The sequence below is a fragment of the Amblyraja radiata genome, chromosome 17 (genome assembly GCF_010909765.2).
Source record: "Amblyraja radiata isolate CabotCenter1 chromosome 17, sAmbRad1.1.pri, whole genome shotgun sequence".
Lineage (NCBI taxonomy): Eukaryota > Metazoa > Chordata > Chondrichthyes > Rajiformes > Rajidae > Amblyraja > Amblyraja radiata.
The window spans coordinates 17,852,919-17,868,525 of NC_045972.1; the positions used below are offsets into that span (position 1 = coordinate 17,852,919).

At 42.0% G+C, this 15,607-nt stretch overlaps 1 protein-coding gene across 1 annotated transcript; it reads right to left on the reverse strand.

The window, feature by feature from the left end:
* Positions 1 to 8,262: 8,262 nt before the first annotated feature.
* On the reverse strand, positions 8,263 to 8,616 carry LOC116982936 (60S ribosomal protein L37-like). Its single transcript, XM_033036488.1, has one exon. The coding sequence runs from the start codon at positions 8,607 to 8,609 to the stop codon at positions 8,316 to 8,318; it is 294 nt and encodes a 97-aa protein (XP_032892379.1). The 5' UTR covers positions 8,610 to 8,616; the 3' UTR covers positions 8,263 to 8,315.
* Between the last annotated feature and the right edge of the window lie 6,991 nt (positions 8,617 to 15,607).

Consider the following 15,607-nt stretch of genomic DNA (forward strand, 5'->3'; position numbering starts at 1 on the left):
TTGCAGTGTACATACAACACCTCTCAGAGTGCAATGGTCACAGCCTGCACCAGACGTTCATCAAAATGATTGTACCCTAGCGAGGTATTGTTATAATATATTGCACTAATTTATGGCCATGTAAATAAAAGATTTACCAAACACTTGTTATATGCAAGCCAGAACCATTTTTAAAGCACATACCAGATGTGAGAGCAGGCATTTATAATCTGGATTATATTTAAATATGATTTATTATTGCTTCTTCCATTACCCCCACTATGCATAATTCATAAATTGATGTTATAGGAGCAGAATTAGGCCATTCAGCCCATCAAGTCTGCCCTGCCATTCAATCATGGCTGATATATCTTTACCTCTCAACCCCAGACTCCTGCCTTCTCCCCACAACCCATGACAAATAATTAGTCCCATCATCTGATAGACACAAAATGCTAGATTAATTCAGCAGGTCAGGCAGCATCTCTGGAGAAAATGGACAGGCGATGTTTCAGGTTGGAATTGAGTCTGAAGAAGGGTCCTGATGCAAAACGTCACCTATCCATTTTCTCCAGGGATGTTGCCTGACCTGCTGAGTTACTCCAGCATTTTGTGTCTATCATTGGTATAAACCAGAATCTAGTTATTTTTTATTTTGTCCAACTTCTCCTTTTCTCGATTCCCTCTTCCTTTTGGGAGAGTTGACATACATGTGGGCATGGTTCAATATTGTCATTCACATCGGAGAACCAAACCATCTTGTTCTTAGACACGTTTGAGGAGCCTAGATTTTGAATGTTGTAAGACAAGACTGCACTTAATTAATGCCAGCTATTTAGGGTCTGAACAAAATTGTCTTTATAATTTCTTATAAATAATAAGAAACCGACAGCATGAAAACAATGTTAATTTAGTAGAGGCACAAGAAACTGCAGATGCTGAAATCACGAGTAAAATACAAAGTGCTGGAGGAACTCAACGGGTCATGCAGCATCTGTGGAGGGAATGGACAGGAAATGTTTTGGGTCTGGACCCATCAGAAGAAACGTCCTCATCCGAAACATCACCAGTCCATTCCCTCCCCAGATGCTGACTGACCCGCTGAGTTCCTCCGGCACTGTGTGTTTATTGACACAGCATGAAAACAGCCCCTTCGGCCCACCGAGTCCTCGCCGACCAACAATCACCCCGTACACAAATTCTATCCTACAAACCCATACATCTTTGGAGTGTGGGGGGAAACCAGAGCACCCGAAGAAAACCCACGCCGTCACAGGGAGAACGTACAAACACGTACGTACAGATAGCACCCATAGCCAGGATCGAACCCTGGTCTCTAGTGCTGCAAGGCAGCAACTCTACTGCTGTGCCGCCCAGTCTTTTAATCTTCATTTAGTCCCTGTTGTATTCCTGACAAGCAAGTTGGATTAACATTGCAATTTCTCCTCATCATTCCACAATTTTTTCCCCTTAAACAATGGGCCAGAAAAGAAAAGAAGTCAAACTGTTTGCATGTAGGAAAAGAGTTAGAGAAATGTCAGAGAGTGAGTGGATCTAGACATGTCTCCAACACCTGCCAGCTGTCAACCCCTGACTGGAAAGGGAGCAGATTTCCCCATCCTCTTATGAAAGCAAATGGTGCACAGAATGGCAAAAGGGAAGTAAGGAAAACAGCTAAGTAAAATAGACACAATACAATTAATAGTCTGGGTGAATTGATGCTTGGAACTATCATGAGCACCGTGGTTAACTGTATCGCATCATCTTTCCCCGAATCTCTGGCTTATCTTTGAATCTGCCTGAAATTAAACATTCATTTTGCTTCATTTAAAAAAAAAATGATTATCAGAAAATGGTGGGAAAATAAGCTTTGAATTTTCAATCAGGTAGAAAATATATCACCTACTAGATTTCCCAAAGAAGAGAGCAATAAAATAAACATTCTCAAGAGTGGAGATAAAAAATGTGCGGATATTTTGTGCTTCCCTGGGGAGTTCTTCTGTAATTACAAAACCAAGTGCCTTTTAAGCGAACAACTCAAACATATGCAAATGATATTTGGCAAAGCTAGCCTTGGCAATGAGCCTTTTCACTTTCTTTTGACTTAAAAATACTTGGCAGCTTTGCTAATCAGCCCAAACATATTTATTATTAGCAATTCTTTCTTTAGAATTAGCTAAGATTATTATTTTTTGCCTTTACTCTAGTTCATTAACTCTCGACATCGCACACTCTATATATTGATTTTTACCCTGAGGTACTCCACAATTTGCAAAGTGTTTTAAACAGATGGGATCATAGAGTGCACACAACCAATGAATTTAAAACATTCTGGGCTGTTTTGCTGTAATGAACAGAAAGATCTGTTTGTTTCCACTCCAATCTGTTGATCACTGCAATTTTCCACCTTCCCTTGGCACACACCATAGAAATTTAAATTTTGTAACAAAGATCTAGCATGTTATGCCAGGTTTCATTGGCTGCCCTGTTTTGCACAGTGGCGTAGCTGGTAGAGCTGCTACCTCACAGTGCCAGAGCCTGGATTTGATCCTGACCTTGGGTATGTGTATGTCTGTGGAGTTTGCATGTTGTCCCTGTGACCACCAGGATTTCCTCTGGATGATCTGGTTTCCTCCCGCATCCCAAAGACGATCATCCAATACATTAGCACTATCCTACACACTTGGGACAATTTACAATTTTTTACCAAAGCCAATTAACCTACAAACCTGCATGTCTTTGGAGTGTGGGAGGAAACCGGAGCACCCGTAGACAACCCACATAGCCAATGGGAGCACACATAGTCAGGATCAAACCTGTGTCACTGTGTCTCTGACTGTGAGGCACGCCTCTACCGTTGCGCTATTGTGCCGTTGCTCAGTTCCAAGCACCAATTCTGGGAGTGTTGAGTTCCATCAGGAGCTAAGCGATGGAGCTTATTGAAATATATTGCAAGTAAAAGCGAGTAAGTTTGGGAGTCTCAAATTTGACTGTGCTTGCACTGAAGTCCTAAACTTGCTGGAATTATTACCAAAATTTGGGGCATTATTATTTGAGATTTTTAAAGTTATTGGGCATAATTCATGTTTGGACTTGCAGCGATTACTTAGTTTCTAGCAGTGATACTTAGGTCTTATTTTGCTCTGAAAGGAATGAAAATCATTTACTCTCATCCTGCAACATCACTGTCTGGGTACTTCCTCTAAAAACATAATTCATTATTGATTTACCACCAATTACCTTCCCCATATCAAAACTTTTATTTCAGAAATATGAACTTGTATTCTGAATTGTCTTGGTGTGGACTTTATCATATTTTAAACTATAATACTCCTTATTCATGTAAAGAATGCCAAGTAAGAGTTTGGCACAAACTGAGTACAGAAAATGTGCCTTTAATTTGATAGTAAAACTTTTTTCCATGAATAAATTAAGTGCATATTGAAATTCCTGGGAGTATTGTGGGGAAGTGATTTCTAGATACAGACCTTGATAATAATCAGAAATGCATATTGGCCTTTTGCTTGAACTATTGCCCATAATTTCTATGAACTATATTGTGTAACGGGGAAAAAAAAGGCAATGCCACTAGCAAAGAATGAAATGGCCAAATAGTAGCAGGATTCCAAACTAACATAGCACAGCTGTGATCCCAATATTTCAACATATGCTTTCATTTCAACCAGGTAATTTACAATTGCAGTCAATCATACGCTATTTGAGTTACTGCCAATTATTTTGGTGCATTGCACAAGATAAGATGACGGATACTTTCCAGTCTTATTGGTAAGATTGATCATAATCTGGAACTTCTACTAACATGCAATATTGTTCATTAAATCTGGATTGACAATAATCATTCATCTTTGTCAGAGGCATTACTGATGAGAAAAATCATACTGGATCTGTGTGACTTTATTCCTTCAACAAGCCGTGGAAAAAGTATTGTCATACCTATGCAATGATGGAATTACTTCAATAATCTTTACGCTTGCTTTACATTCTAAGTGTCACTTGCATTCTCTGGGAAGTACTGAAGCCCGAATAAGGAACAATTTAAATCATCACCCAAGCACAGTCCGCTGTTTAGCTCTTGCATATAGTTTATGCAGAGTATATATGGGAGATAATTTTTCACCATCGCTTTCTGCCAGTACATTCCACAGCCATCTGTGTAAAAGAAAAGGCTCTAAACTTCCCCTTTCATTAATTCAGTGATGTACTTGAATTTATGCCCTCTGGGCACTGAATTACCAAAGGGTCAAAATAGCTTTTCCACTTACTTTCATATAAAGCAATTCTTAATTTTTAACAGCCCAATCAGATTTCTTTATGAACATCCATCGGAAACACTAATGACAAAGTTCAGCTGTCCTTTTATAACTTTGGCCAGTGGCCGACACCTTGATGTCAAAATTCATTAGTGTCTCAATTAAAATGCAACAGGGATGTGGCCTTGGGACCTCTCTGTGCTTAGAGGCATACGCACAGAAACATGTCCTTCTGCCCAACTCGTCCATACCGACCACGATGCCTCATCCAGGCTAGTCCCATTTGCCTGGATTTGCCCACTTTCCTCAAAACCTTTGCTATCCGTCCAAATGGCTTCTAAATGTTGAAGATAGACACAGAATGCTTAAGTAACTCAGCGGGTCAGGCAGCATCTCCAGAGAAAAGTAACAGGTGACGTTTCGGGTTGAAACCCTTCTTCGATGTAAACCAGCATTTGCAGCTCTTTCCTATAAGTCTTTTAAATGTTGTTATTTTATCTCAACTACTTCATTTGGCAGTTTGTTCCACCACTCCTCTGTGTGAAAATGTTGTCCCTTTGCTTCCCTTTGAGTCTGGTTGGATGTTGGGCCTCAAACCGCAACAATTTATTGGGCCAAAACTCCTGCTGGATGACAGGCTTGCTGTTCGCCTGCCCTTGAGCCATTTGTTTCTTCCTGCATAATCCAAGTGGTGGTCATTCTCTAGGGGAGGGGGAGTGACGTCCAGTTGTTTGGCGAGAGGCAGCATAACATATGGACTCCTTAGACTTAAGTGGCAGGTTTCAAATCCAGATGGATATGCAGGGAATGGATGGATGAGGATTATGTGCAGGCAGATAAGAGTTGGTCTTCTCATCATTTTTGGCACAAACTTGGTGGGCTGAACAGCCTGTTCCTGTGTTGTGCTGTTCTATCAAAGATGGACACAAAAAGCTGGAGTAACTCAGCGGGACAGGTAGCATCTCTGGAGAGAAGGAATGGGTGATGTTTCGGGTCGAGACCCTTCTTCAGAGCAATGGACCATTGTAGGCTCCACATTTCCTTGATCATCATTGATTTTTGCATATCCTTCATTCATGCGTTCTATGTACCAGAAACACAATTTTGTTTGAACTTATTTATTTAGTTCAAATGACAATAAACGATTCTGATTCTGATATCTCTTGTTTCCCTTTCCCCTGACACTCAGTGTGAAGAAGGGTCTCGACCCGAAACATCATCTATTCCTTTTCTCCAGAGACGCTGCCTGACCCGTTGAGTTACTCCAGCTTTTTGAGTCTACCCTGATGTACTCTTGTAGCCTCACTATTTATGTTAGCATTTTGAATCCAAGATGATGACCCAAATGTAAATGGCATCAAGAAAGTTTAATGTATTGATATTATATGCCCCCCCCCCCCCCCCCCACCTCACCTGTACCCACCTACCACTTTAGTTTAGTTTAGTTTGGAGATACACGGTATAAACAAGTATTTTGGTCCACTGAGTCCGCGCCGACCAGCGAATCCCATTTACTGCAGTATCTTACACACACGAGGGACTATTTACAATTTTTTTACCAAACCCTAATTAACCTACAAACCTGTATGTCTTTGGAGTGTGGGGGAAAACCGGGGCACCCGGAGAACACCCACATGGTCACGGGACGAACATAAAAATTCCATACTGACATCACCCGTAGTCAGGATCGAACCCGGGTCTCGGGCGCTGTTAGGCAGCAACTCTACCTCTGCACCACTGTGCCAGGCTTTGTCGTGCCCCTGCCTCTCTTCCAGCTCTCTCCCCTCCAACCCCTCCCCCAACCAATCCCCCCACCCCCCCACCACCACCACAATTAGTCTAAAGAAGAGTCCGGACCCAGAATGTCACCTATCAATATTCCCCTAGGTCGCACCTACATCCAGTGATAACGAGTGGCAGCGCATCGTTTTCATATCTCTTTGAGGCACCAAATTACAAAGCAAATTCTGAACCCAACATTAGGAATCATTTCCATGAACGTGCCAATTTTAGGCAGCTTTCAATAGTTTCAGAAGTTTCAAACACTATTTTGGATCATTTTTCAGGAGTACTTTGTTGTGCAAGGATTAATCCTTGGAACATCCTTGGACTGTTTTGCATGTCTAACACCGTCAAAACAAGAAAAAAAAAACTTTAATTATTTTTTACAAAATTTACAAGTTATAATTTAAAGCTGTTAACACAATAGAATTGTCGTGAGCCCTGAGTCAAAATGCCAACAAAAGGGTTTATTTTCAAGAAAACATTGTGAGGTTTATCTCAACATTTTAAACAAACTCTGCTTTGGAAAGATGGTTGAGTTTTTCCATCAGCGAACATGCATGTTCTGCTACCAGGGTACTTAAAAGCCACACAGAGCTTTTTAACAGCAAAAATGTTTTACATTCCTATGGTTTAATTATAGTTATTAATCATATTGATTTATCAACACATGATAAATTCAGTGCCTCCACATTTAAAGTAAAAATCAAGAGTAGTTAATCTTCTCGATACACTTCTCTACATTAGATAATGTAATAATTTGCCTCCATGTTGCAGTCAATTTGAAAATAATATTGAAAGGAAAATGGAAAATACCTCCAGAGAGTGAATCGAAAGTTAAAAAAAACAGAAAATATTGGAAATATTGTGCAAGGCAGAAAATATTTGTGGAAAGTGAAAGAGAGTTAAGAGTCTGAAGGATGGTTCTGACCCAAAACATCACCTATTCATTTTCTCCAGAGATGCTGCCTGACCCAATGTGTTATTCCAGCATTTTGTGTCTATCTTCGATATAAACTGGTATCTATCTGTAGATCCTTCCTACATATACAAAGTTAAGGTTTCAGGTTGATGACTTTTCATCAGACAACCTCTCCATGAGATGAATCCTCCTGAACCGTTCGGCACAGACTTGTAGGGCCGAGATGGCCTGTTTCCGTGCTGTAATTGTTATATGGTTATATGGTTAACCTGACATGCTGTACTTATCTGGCTATACTTCTCAGGGCTGCACATAAAGGGGCAAACTCACTGACACTCTGTCCTCATAGGTGGTGAGGCATAACAAGACCTCAGCAGTAACTTACCCTGAGGCCCGTCCACCTCTCCCCCCCTCTCCCCTCCTCTCCCACTCAGATTGTCCAGACTGCTTTTGATAAGGAGTACAACTATCAAAGACCATGAAACCATTATTTTAATATTGTGTTTCTAAAGTTCCTGATAACCATGTGTAAATATAATAAAATAATTGGAAAATATTTTTTAGGTTTAGGTTTCCTGTTATCATGTGTACAGTTCAGTGGAAATACAAAGCTTCATTTTGCATGCTATCCATTCAAATCTGATAAAGCTATACATGAATACAATCAAGCCAAACTCAAGTATACTAGGTAGACTGAAGGGACAGATACAGAGTGCAGAATATAGTTTCCAGCATTGTAACGCAACATACCCAGATACCAATGTCCGCAATGAGGTAGAGGCAAACTTATGGAAGGACCATTCAGAAGCCTATTTTTATTGATTCAGCGTGGAAGTTGTTTAGCATGGCAGCAAGCCTAAGGTTAGTAAGATTGGTCCTTGCTTATTTATATTGTATTGTTAATTGAGAAATCAAGAAAATCAAGCAGAGTTTGTTCAGGAATGAAGGTAATTAAAGGCAATAAAGCATTTACAAATCAAGCTAAAAAAAATAATTTAATTAAATCACGTTCCTTCACATTGTCCTGATTGAGAATCCCATTTAACTGTATGGCTTATCGAGTCCTGCAACCTGGCTGAGCGTTGTCATAATTCAGATAAACAGTACGGATACTGGCCCCACAGACCAAATCGTTCTTGCCGACCAAGTTGTTTAACTGATCTAGTCCCACTTGCTAGCACCTGCCCCATATCCCTCCAAAATTTTCCAACATGTCTTTTAAACATAGTTGTGATTCTGCCTACCTCCACCACTTCCTCTGACAGCTCATTCCATGGACGTACCATCCATTGTGAGAAAAAACTGCCCTTTTTAAACTTTCCAAATGATAGCTTTATTTGTTACATTGGTACACCAACAGTTTATGCAGTGCTGGAAGAAGCCATTGCAGCACATCTAGGCTTTGGGGTAGTGCCTTCTCGTAATCCATTCCTGAACCTCCAAAACACCACCTTCAGGTGCCTCATGCGACCTGCCCCTTTTGTGTTTCTCCTTTTGGCTTTTGCACTCCAGTTATACTTTCTCTTGGCAGGGTAGGCACATTTACCACAGGTGGATTTCTGCAGGTGAAATGCTTTAGCTCCACACCGCCGGCAAAGAGTGTGAGGCTTGTTCCGCTTTTTACCAAATGACGATGTTCCCTTCGTCATTTTCATAGCCCGCTCAAACTGCCCTTCAGGAAACAAGCCTGTCAGGCCTCTCCTTATAAATCAAACCCTCCAGACTCACTAACATCCTTGTAAATCTTTATTTCCACCTTTTCCAATTTAATAACATCCTTCATATATCAGAGCGGTCAGAACTGTACACGGTGCACAAAGTGTGAACTCAACAACATTGCCTACGGCTGTAATATGATGTCCACAATCAACCCCCTGGCCAATGAAGGCAAGCATGCCAAACACCTTCTTCATTGCCCTGTACACCCTGTGTCACCACCTTCAACAAACCATGGACCTAGACCTTTGAGTCTCTCTATTCTACATTTCCCAGTCTCTACCGTTTACTGTGTCAGTGCTGACTTGGTTTGTCCTACCACAATGCAACACCTCGAATTTATCTGAATTAAACTCCACCTCCCATTCCTCAGCCCATTGAGATCAATTGTAATTATAGATAACCTTCTTCACCAACCACTATACCAACAATTTTATTATCATAAAATGGCCTCGCCTGTCTTTTCGTCTTTTTTTTTGTTATTTTTAGTGTATTTTAAAAGTTTGTGTTAATGTTCTCTGGTTTGTTTCATGGGGGGGGGGGGAGCGGGAGACTGACATTGAGCCCCAGCACGGGGACGTGGACTTACCATTGGAGCCGATAACCTTGCCTGGGATCGCTGCTCCAACTACGGCCTGCGGATTGCAAGGAGTTTGCAGTCTCAGGTAGAGACAGATGCCGGAAAGCTGCAACGAGCAGAAGATTCGACCAGCCCCGGCCCGGGATTGATTGCCCGGCGCGGGGGAGCTGAGACTGCCCCCCCCCCACCCCCCCGATGCGGAGCTTGATTGCCCCGACGTGGAGGGCCTGACCACTGGCTACGGGAGCCAAGATCGCTCCGTCAACAGAAGGCTTGAGGGCCCCGACCGCAGTTGAACAAAGAAGGGAAGAGACTGAACAAGGCTCACTGGTCTGTAGTTTCCAGGCTTGTCCTTGCAGCATTCCTTAAATTGATTATCACTACAAGTCCTGTGCCTCCCTCAGTCATAATAATGTCCCACTTTCATGTTCCTATCCATGTCCAGAGTTCATCTGCCTCACTAAAAAAGACACAAAATGCTGGGGTTTCTCAGCAGGTCAGACAGCATCCCTGGAGAACATGGATAGGTGGCGTTTCAGGTTGGAAACTTTCCTCAGACTGATTGTAGAGAGGTAGGAAAGAAGGCTGGAAAAGAGGAGGGTCAGGACAGAGCATGTTCTGTTCATGTTCATGCTCATGTTCTGTCCTGCCCCTCCAGATTTCTTTCCCACCCCCCTGCAATCAGTCTGAAGGAGGGTCCTGACCTGTAACATTGCCTTTCTGTGTTATTACGAAGGAAATGTAGATTTATACCAAAGATAGTCACTCAGCGGGTCAGGCAGCATCTCTGGAGAAAACGGATGGGACGCTTGACACGCTGAGTTACTCCAGCACTTTGTGTCTTTCTTTGGTATAAACCAACATCTGCCTTTCGTTGTTATTGGACTTTCCTCATTCCTGTCCATGCTCCTGCCTTCCTAGCTATCTCACCAGAGTGATGCTGGGGAATCGCAGCTTGTCTGGGCTCTGCCAGACCATTCTATATGGGAGTGACCAATTTTGGAACTGATGTCCACAGGGGATAAGATTTCCCTCTCTGTTATGAAGTCTTTAACAGAGCACAATATACTAAACCTCTTCACTGTAGTGTGTTCAAACAAAACCTAAAGATAAGCCACAATGGAGATAATTGGGCATGTGCCCAAAATGTATAGTGGAAGTGATAGGTTTTAAACAGTGCCTTAGGGGAAAAGAAGTAGACAGGCACAGAGTGAGGGTGAGGGAGGGAGTTCCAGACTTAAGGTTTTGGCAGCTGATGGCTAGACCACAAGTGGCAGGATAATTAAATTCACAGATCTCAAAGGAGCTAGAATTGAGCCGATCATTTGGAGGGTTAGAAGGCTAGAGGCTATCAAGGAATGGGATAATGCAAAACCTTGGATAGGTTTGGAACCATACTAATCAGGCTACAACATGATGCTATTAATTTTTTTTATTAAAGCAGGACTTGAATCAGGACTAAATTATAAATGACGAGCTAAATAGCAGAACATGGCTGAACAGGAAAAATATGAGCACTAATTCTCCGTTGAGTTTAAGTGCAATGAAAAGATTATGATTGATTGATGCACAAGTGGTATTTGAGGTCAGAAGTGCTCACGGCAAACTTCACACCCTGATCTCATCAGCAATTTGGGATCATATTATATCTCTGTTAATGAAGGATAAGACGTTGTTTTTTTTTGGAGATTTACCTGTAAATGGAATTCTCAATAAATTTACAGCTGGAAGGAGTTTATTGGACCATTTTAGGTTGTAAAGAACCACCTGCTTCGGGCTATTGTGGCCGTAGTACTGTTCACTAGTGCAGCTTCGGGAAAAGCCATTTGGCCCATCCTTTAGAAGAGTGACCTTGCGATTTGGTAATCGACTCCATCATTCTTTCCCCCATTCCTTCATTTTATTTTCTCCTTCGCATATATATTTAATTTATTTTTGAAGATTGTTATCTGTTCCTCCATACATTTCATTTTCAAATTCTTTCATTTCATTTCAAATTCATCACGTCTTAAACATAGAACATAAAACATAGGGGTTCGATCCTGACTATGGGTGCTGTCTGTACAGATTTTGTATGTTCTCCCTGTGGCCATGAGGGATTTTTCTGCGTGTTCCGCTTTCCTCCCACATTTCATAAATGTGCAGGTTTCTACAAATTGACCCTAATGCGTAGGATGTGAAACTGGGATAACATAGAACTATAGTTAATAGTATATATTATATCGTTGGTCGGTGCGGACACGATGGGACAAACGGCCTTTTTCAACGCAGTATCTCTAACCTAACCTAAACTAAGCTCAACTAGATGAAGTGATTGTAATCGGGGGGGGGGGGTCAAAGGTTTAAGACAATCAGGAGAAGATCGAGAGGTATTTTGAGGGTGGATATCTTTTCACTCAGATGGATGGTTGAAACCTGACACATACTTCGTAAGAAGGTAGAGGAGGCAGGTATGCTCGGAGCAGACAAGCAGTATCTCGATGAATATTTGAAATGCCATTAAATCGAAGGTTGCCAGGCTGAGTGCTGGAAACTAGTATTGATATAGGTAGGTGTGTAGGAAAGAGCTGCAGATGCTGGTTTACACCAAAGATAGACACAAAATGGTGGAGTAACTCAGCGGGACAGGCAGCATTTCTGGATGGAAGGAATGGATGACATTTCAGACCCTTCTTCAGAGTGAGAGAGTCTCGACCTGAAACATCACCCATTCCTTCTATCCAGAAATGCTGCCTGTCTCACAGAGTTACTCCAACATTTTGTGTCTATCTTTAATATGGGTAGGTATTTGATAACCAGCACAGATGCAGGCCTCTATCCATGCTGTATGATCCTACAACTTTATGTGCCCTTTCATAGGACATGTGGAACATTTTACTTCTATTCCCCTCAACTCTGCGATTTACCCCATATTTTGCAGTCTATCTTGAAAATGTATCTGGAATACGTGGAATTAGTCTAATTAATCGCTTTAATACTCTCTGAAATGTTTTCATACAATCCCATGCAAATATGGTGCCCAGGATTGAACAAAATGCTTTATTTGTGACCACATAGGTTGGTTTATTGGCTTATTATTGTCACATGCACCGAAATACCCAGTGAAAGACTTTGTTTGGTGTGTTATCCAAGCAGATCATACCATACATGAGCACAATAGGCAATGCACAGGAGAAAATAAACCGAGTGCAGGATAGAGTATTACAGTGACGGAAAAAGTTTTGTACATAGTTAGCTTAGCTTTCTTACTTTTGCACTCTTCATCAAGGTTTGAAAATCTAGATTCCACCATATTTGTATTAGATATATCCATTTGAGTGGAAAGTCAACATTTACTGTCCATCTTGATTCGCCCCTACATTGATTCAGCTGCGACGAAGACACTGTGCATGTCCACAGTGGCCCTGGTGTTCTCAGCCGCCGAGTACTGTGCCCTGGTCTGGTGCCGTAGCCCTCACGCCAAGAAGCTGGTGCTGCCCTCAACAGCACCCTGCGGACTGTCTCAGGATGCCTACAAGCCACCCCAGTAAACCAACTGCCCGTCCGCCCTGGCATCGCCCCAGCCAACATCAGACGAGAAGCAGCCACGCTGGCCCTCTCTCGAAAGGCACAGACCAGTGAATCCCACCTCCTCCATTAGATCGTCACAGAGACACCACGACGAGTACGCCTCAAGACACGGCAGCCCCTTTGCTACGCAAGCCCAAGAGCTGCTCTGCACAACACCGGCTGACGCTTCTAAGTCCGCCTGGGTCAAGACGAGATGGAGAGACCAGTGGAAGTCAGCGGAACCATCTAGGCTACACCATTACATCAATGACCCCATGGACGTCCCTGGCCAGGACCTGCCCTGAAAGCAGTGGACAACCCTCAACCGCTTGAGGACAGGCATCGGACGCTATGGAGTAGCGATAAAGAGGTGGGCAGCGCCTCCTGCGAGTGTGGGGACCCAACACAGACAGTGGAGCACATAGTCACCAGTTGCCCCAAACACCGTCCACCGAATGGTGAACGAGGTCTGATTGACCTGGACGATGACACGTTGGCCTGGCTCGCCTCAACGGAGCTGCATGTCTAAAAGACATACAACAGAAGAAGAAGAACATTGGGATTCAAACTAATATATGTAGATCATGGGCCAGCAACTAAAATGTTGTCCAGTATTTCAACTATTAGCGATTGCTTTGTAAACTGGTCCTTCCACTCTTAAAAGATCGTGCATGAATGCATCCAACATTAAAATTATATCCTTTAAATAGATTTTTTTCTTATCAATATTTAGGCATATTTTTTTAAAAGGCAGGACTGATATTGCTTCTATCATGGGTAAATTTTGGAAATGCATTGAAAGCTTGAAGAAACTGAGATCAAAAGATAAAATCGTAACCATAAGACCATAAGAGCACAATTAGGCCATTTAGCCAAACAATTCTGTTGAGTTAGTCAGGTCGTGCTGCTGCCACACAACTCCAGTAAATGTAGTTTCATCTTGTCCTCGGGTTTTGTTCATGTGGAGTTTGTACGTTCTTTTTGTGACTATGTGGGTTTCCCTGTGTGCTCCAGTTTCTTCAAATGACCCAAATAACTGCTGGTTGTTAGGTTAATTGGCTGTTATAAATTGCCCATAGGTAGCAGGAGAATAAAGGGTATTTGACGGGCAAACTATCATTTTGTCGCCTTATGCATAGCCTTTGTCGTGCCATCTGCAAATCTAAACCCCTCTCACCTGCATCCACCCATCACCTGCTAGGCTTTGTTCTGCCCCACCTCTTTTCCCGTTTTCTCCACCCAACTACAATCAGCGTGAAGAAGAGTCCCAACCTGAAACATCGCTTATTCTTGTCCGCCAGAGATGCTGCCTGACCCGTTCCTCCAAAGCTTAATGTTCAGCTGTAGTGAATGGGCATGTGTGAGAGAATAAGTTACAGGGAAATAAGTTGGAGAACGGGACTGATGAGAATGCTCTGAGGAACGGCTGAGTTGAATGGCCTCCAATAAATATGAGAAACAATGCAGATTTTAAATGAGCATTCTTCAAGAATCGTGCAGGTTGCTTTCAAAGTGCCATGTCCTATCCTAGGGTTCTGTGCATAGATTTTTTGTCCAATTTTGCAACAACAATGAAAAAGACCAAGAAAGCAAACGTGTGGCTGGAGATGGGGTGAATGTCAAAATGGATTCATGATTACACAAAAGGAAATTTAAACTTGTACAAAAAATAATTAAGATGGATTCATCTACAATATCACTACAGGTTTCCAATTGGTTGCTCTTAGAGACGTTTCTAGAGTTGATAACTAAAAAGAAAATTCATTTTGACAAGGATGATTAAAAAAGAGGATTAAAAAAAGCACACTTCAACTGAGTAAAAAGTAAATATTGATAAGTCCAAATGCCATACATAACAGGTTTTTTCTTCTGTTATCGCTCCATGGGGTTGACATCTTTCCCAAAAGAAGTCCAAAGTAGACTCTGCAATCGAACTGCAATGGTAGAGCTGCTGCCTCACAGTGTCGTTGACACGGGGTCGATCCTGACCTCTTGCATGGAGTTTGCATGTTCTCCCTGTGACCGTCTGGGTTTCCTTCGGGTGCTCCGGTCTCCTCCCACATCCAAAGTTGTCCAGGTTTGTAGGTTAATTGACCTCTCTAAGTTGCCCCTAGTTTACAGCTGGTAGATGAGAATGTGGTGCAAAATAGAACTTGCATAAACGCGTGATCAATGTTCAGTGTGGCCTCATTGGGCTGAAGGGCCTGTTTCCGTGATGTATCTCTAAACTAAAACTTTGCATTTGCACTCAGTTTATTATCTCTAGGATCTCATGTGCTTTTCATTAACAGTTTTTTTTTCCTCCAACATGTTCTCTTGCATTCAGGAATTCATGCGTTTATGAAGTTCAAAGCTAGAATTAAATTTCAGTAATCTACAAGCTCAGTTGGAGTTTCTGAGGATATGGATGTACCTCTTGATTATGCAGAGGTCACAAACTTAAAATAATTGGTCAAAAGCCAAGAGGGAAATAGAGTAATATATTTTTAACACAGCAACTTGCTATGGTCTGGAATGCATCATTCAAAGAGTTATGTAATAAACTCCAAGGGCAATCAATTTAATATTAAAAGTGACAAACAGTTACAAAGCTTTGGAAATTGGGTGGGGTAATGAAGGTAATTGCAGGCTCTCTCAGAATGTTGGTGTTAGCACAATGGGCTGAAAGGCCTTCTGTAAGTTTTTTAAAATTTTATTTCGAAGTCACGTGAGTGACTACGTGAAGAGCCCACCAGCCCGCATGCGTGTCAATTCATCGACACTTGGCGCGAGTAGCAGAGCAGTTCAAAACTGCTCTGACAGGTAAGA

What these genes read in the sequence shown, in the direction of transcription:
- LOC116982936 (XM_033036488.1), bottom strand. Translation starts at nt 8,609, where the DNA reads ATGAAAATGACGAAGGGAACATCGTCATTTGGTAAAAAGCGGAACAAG.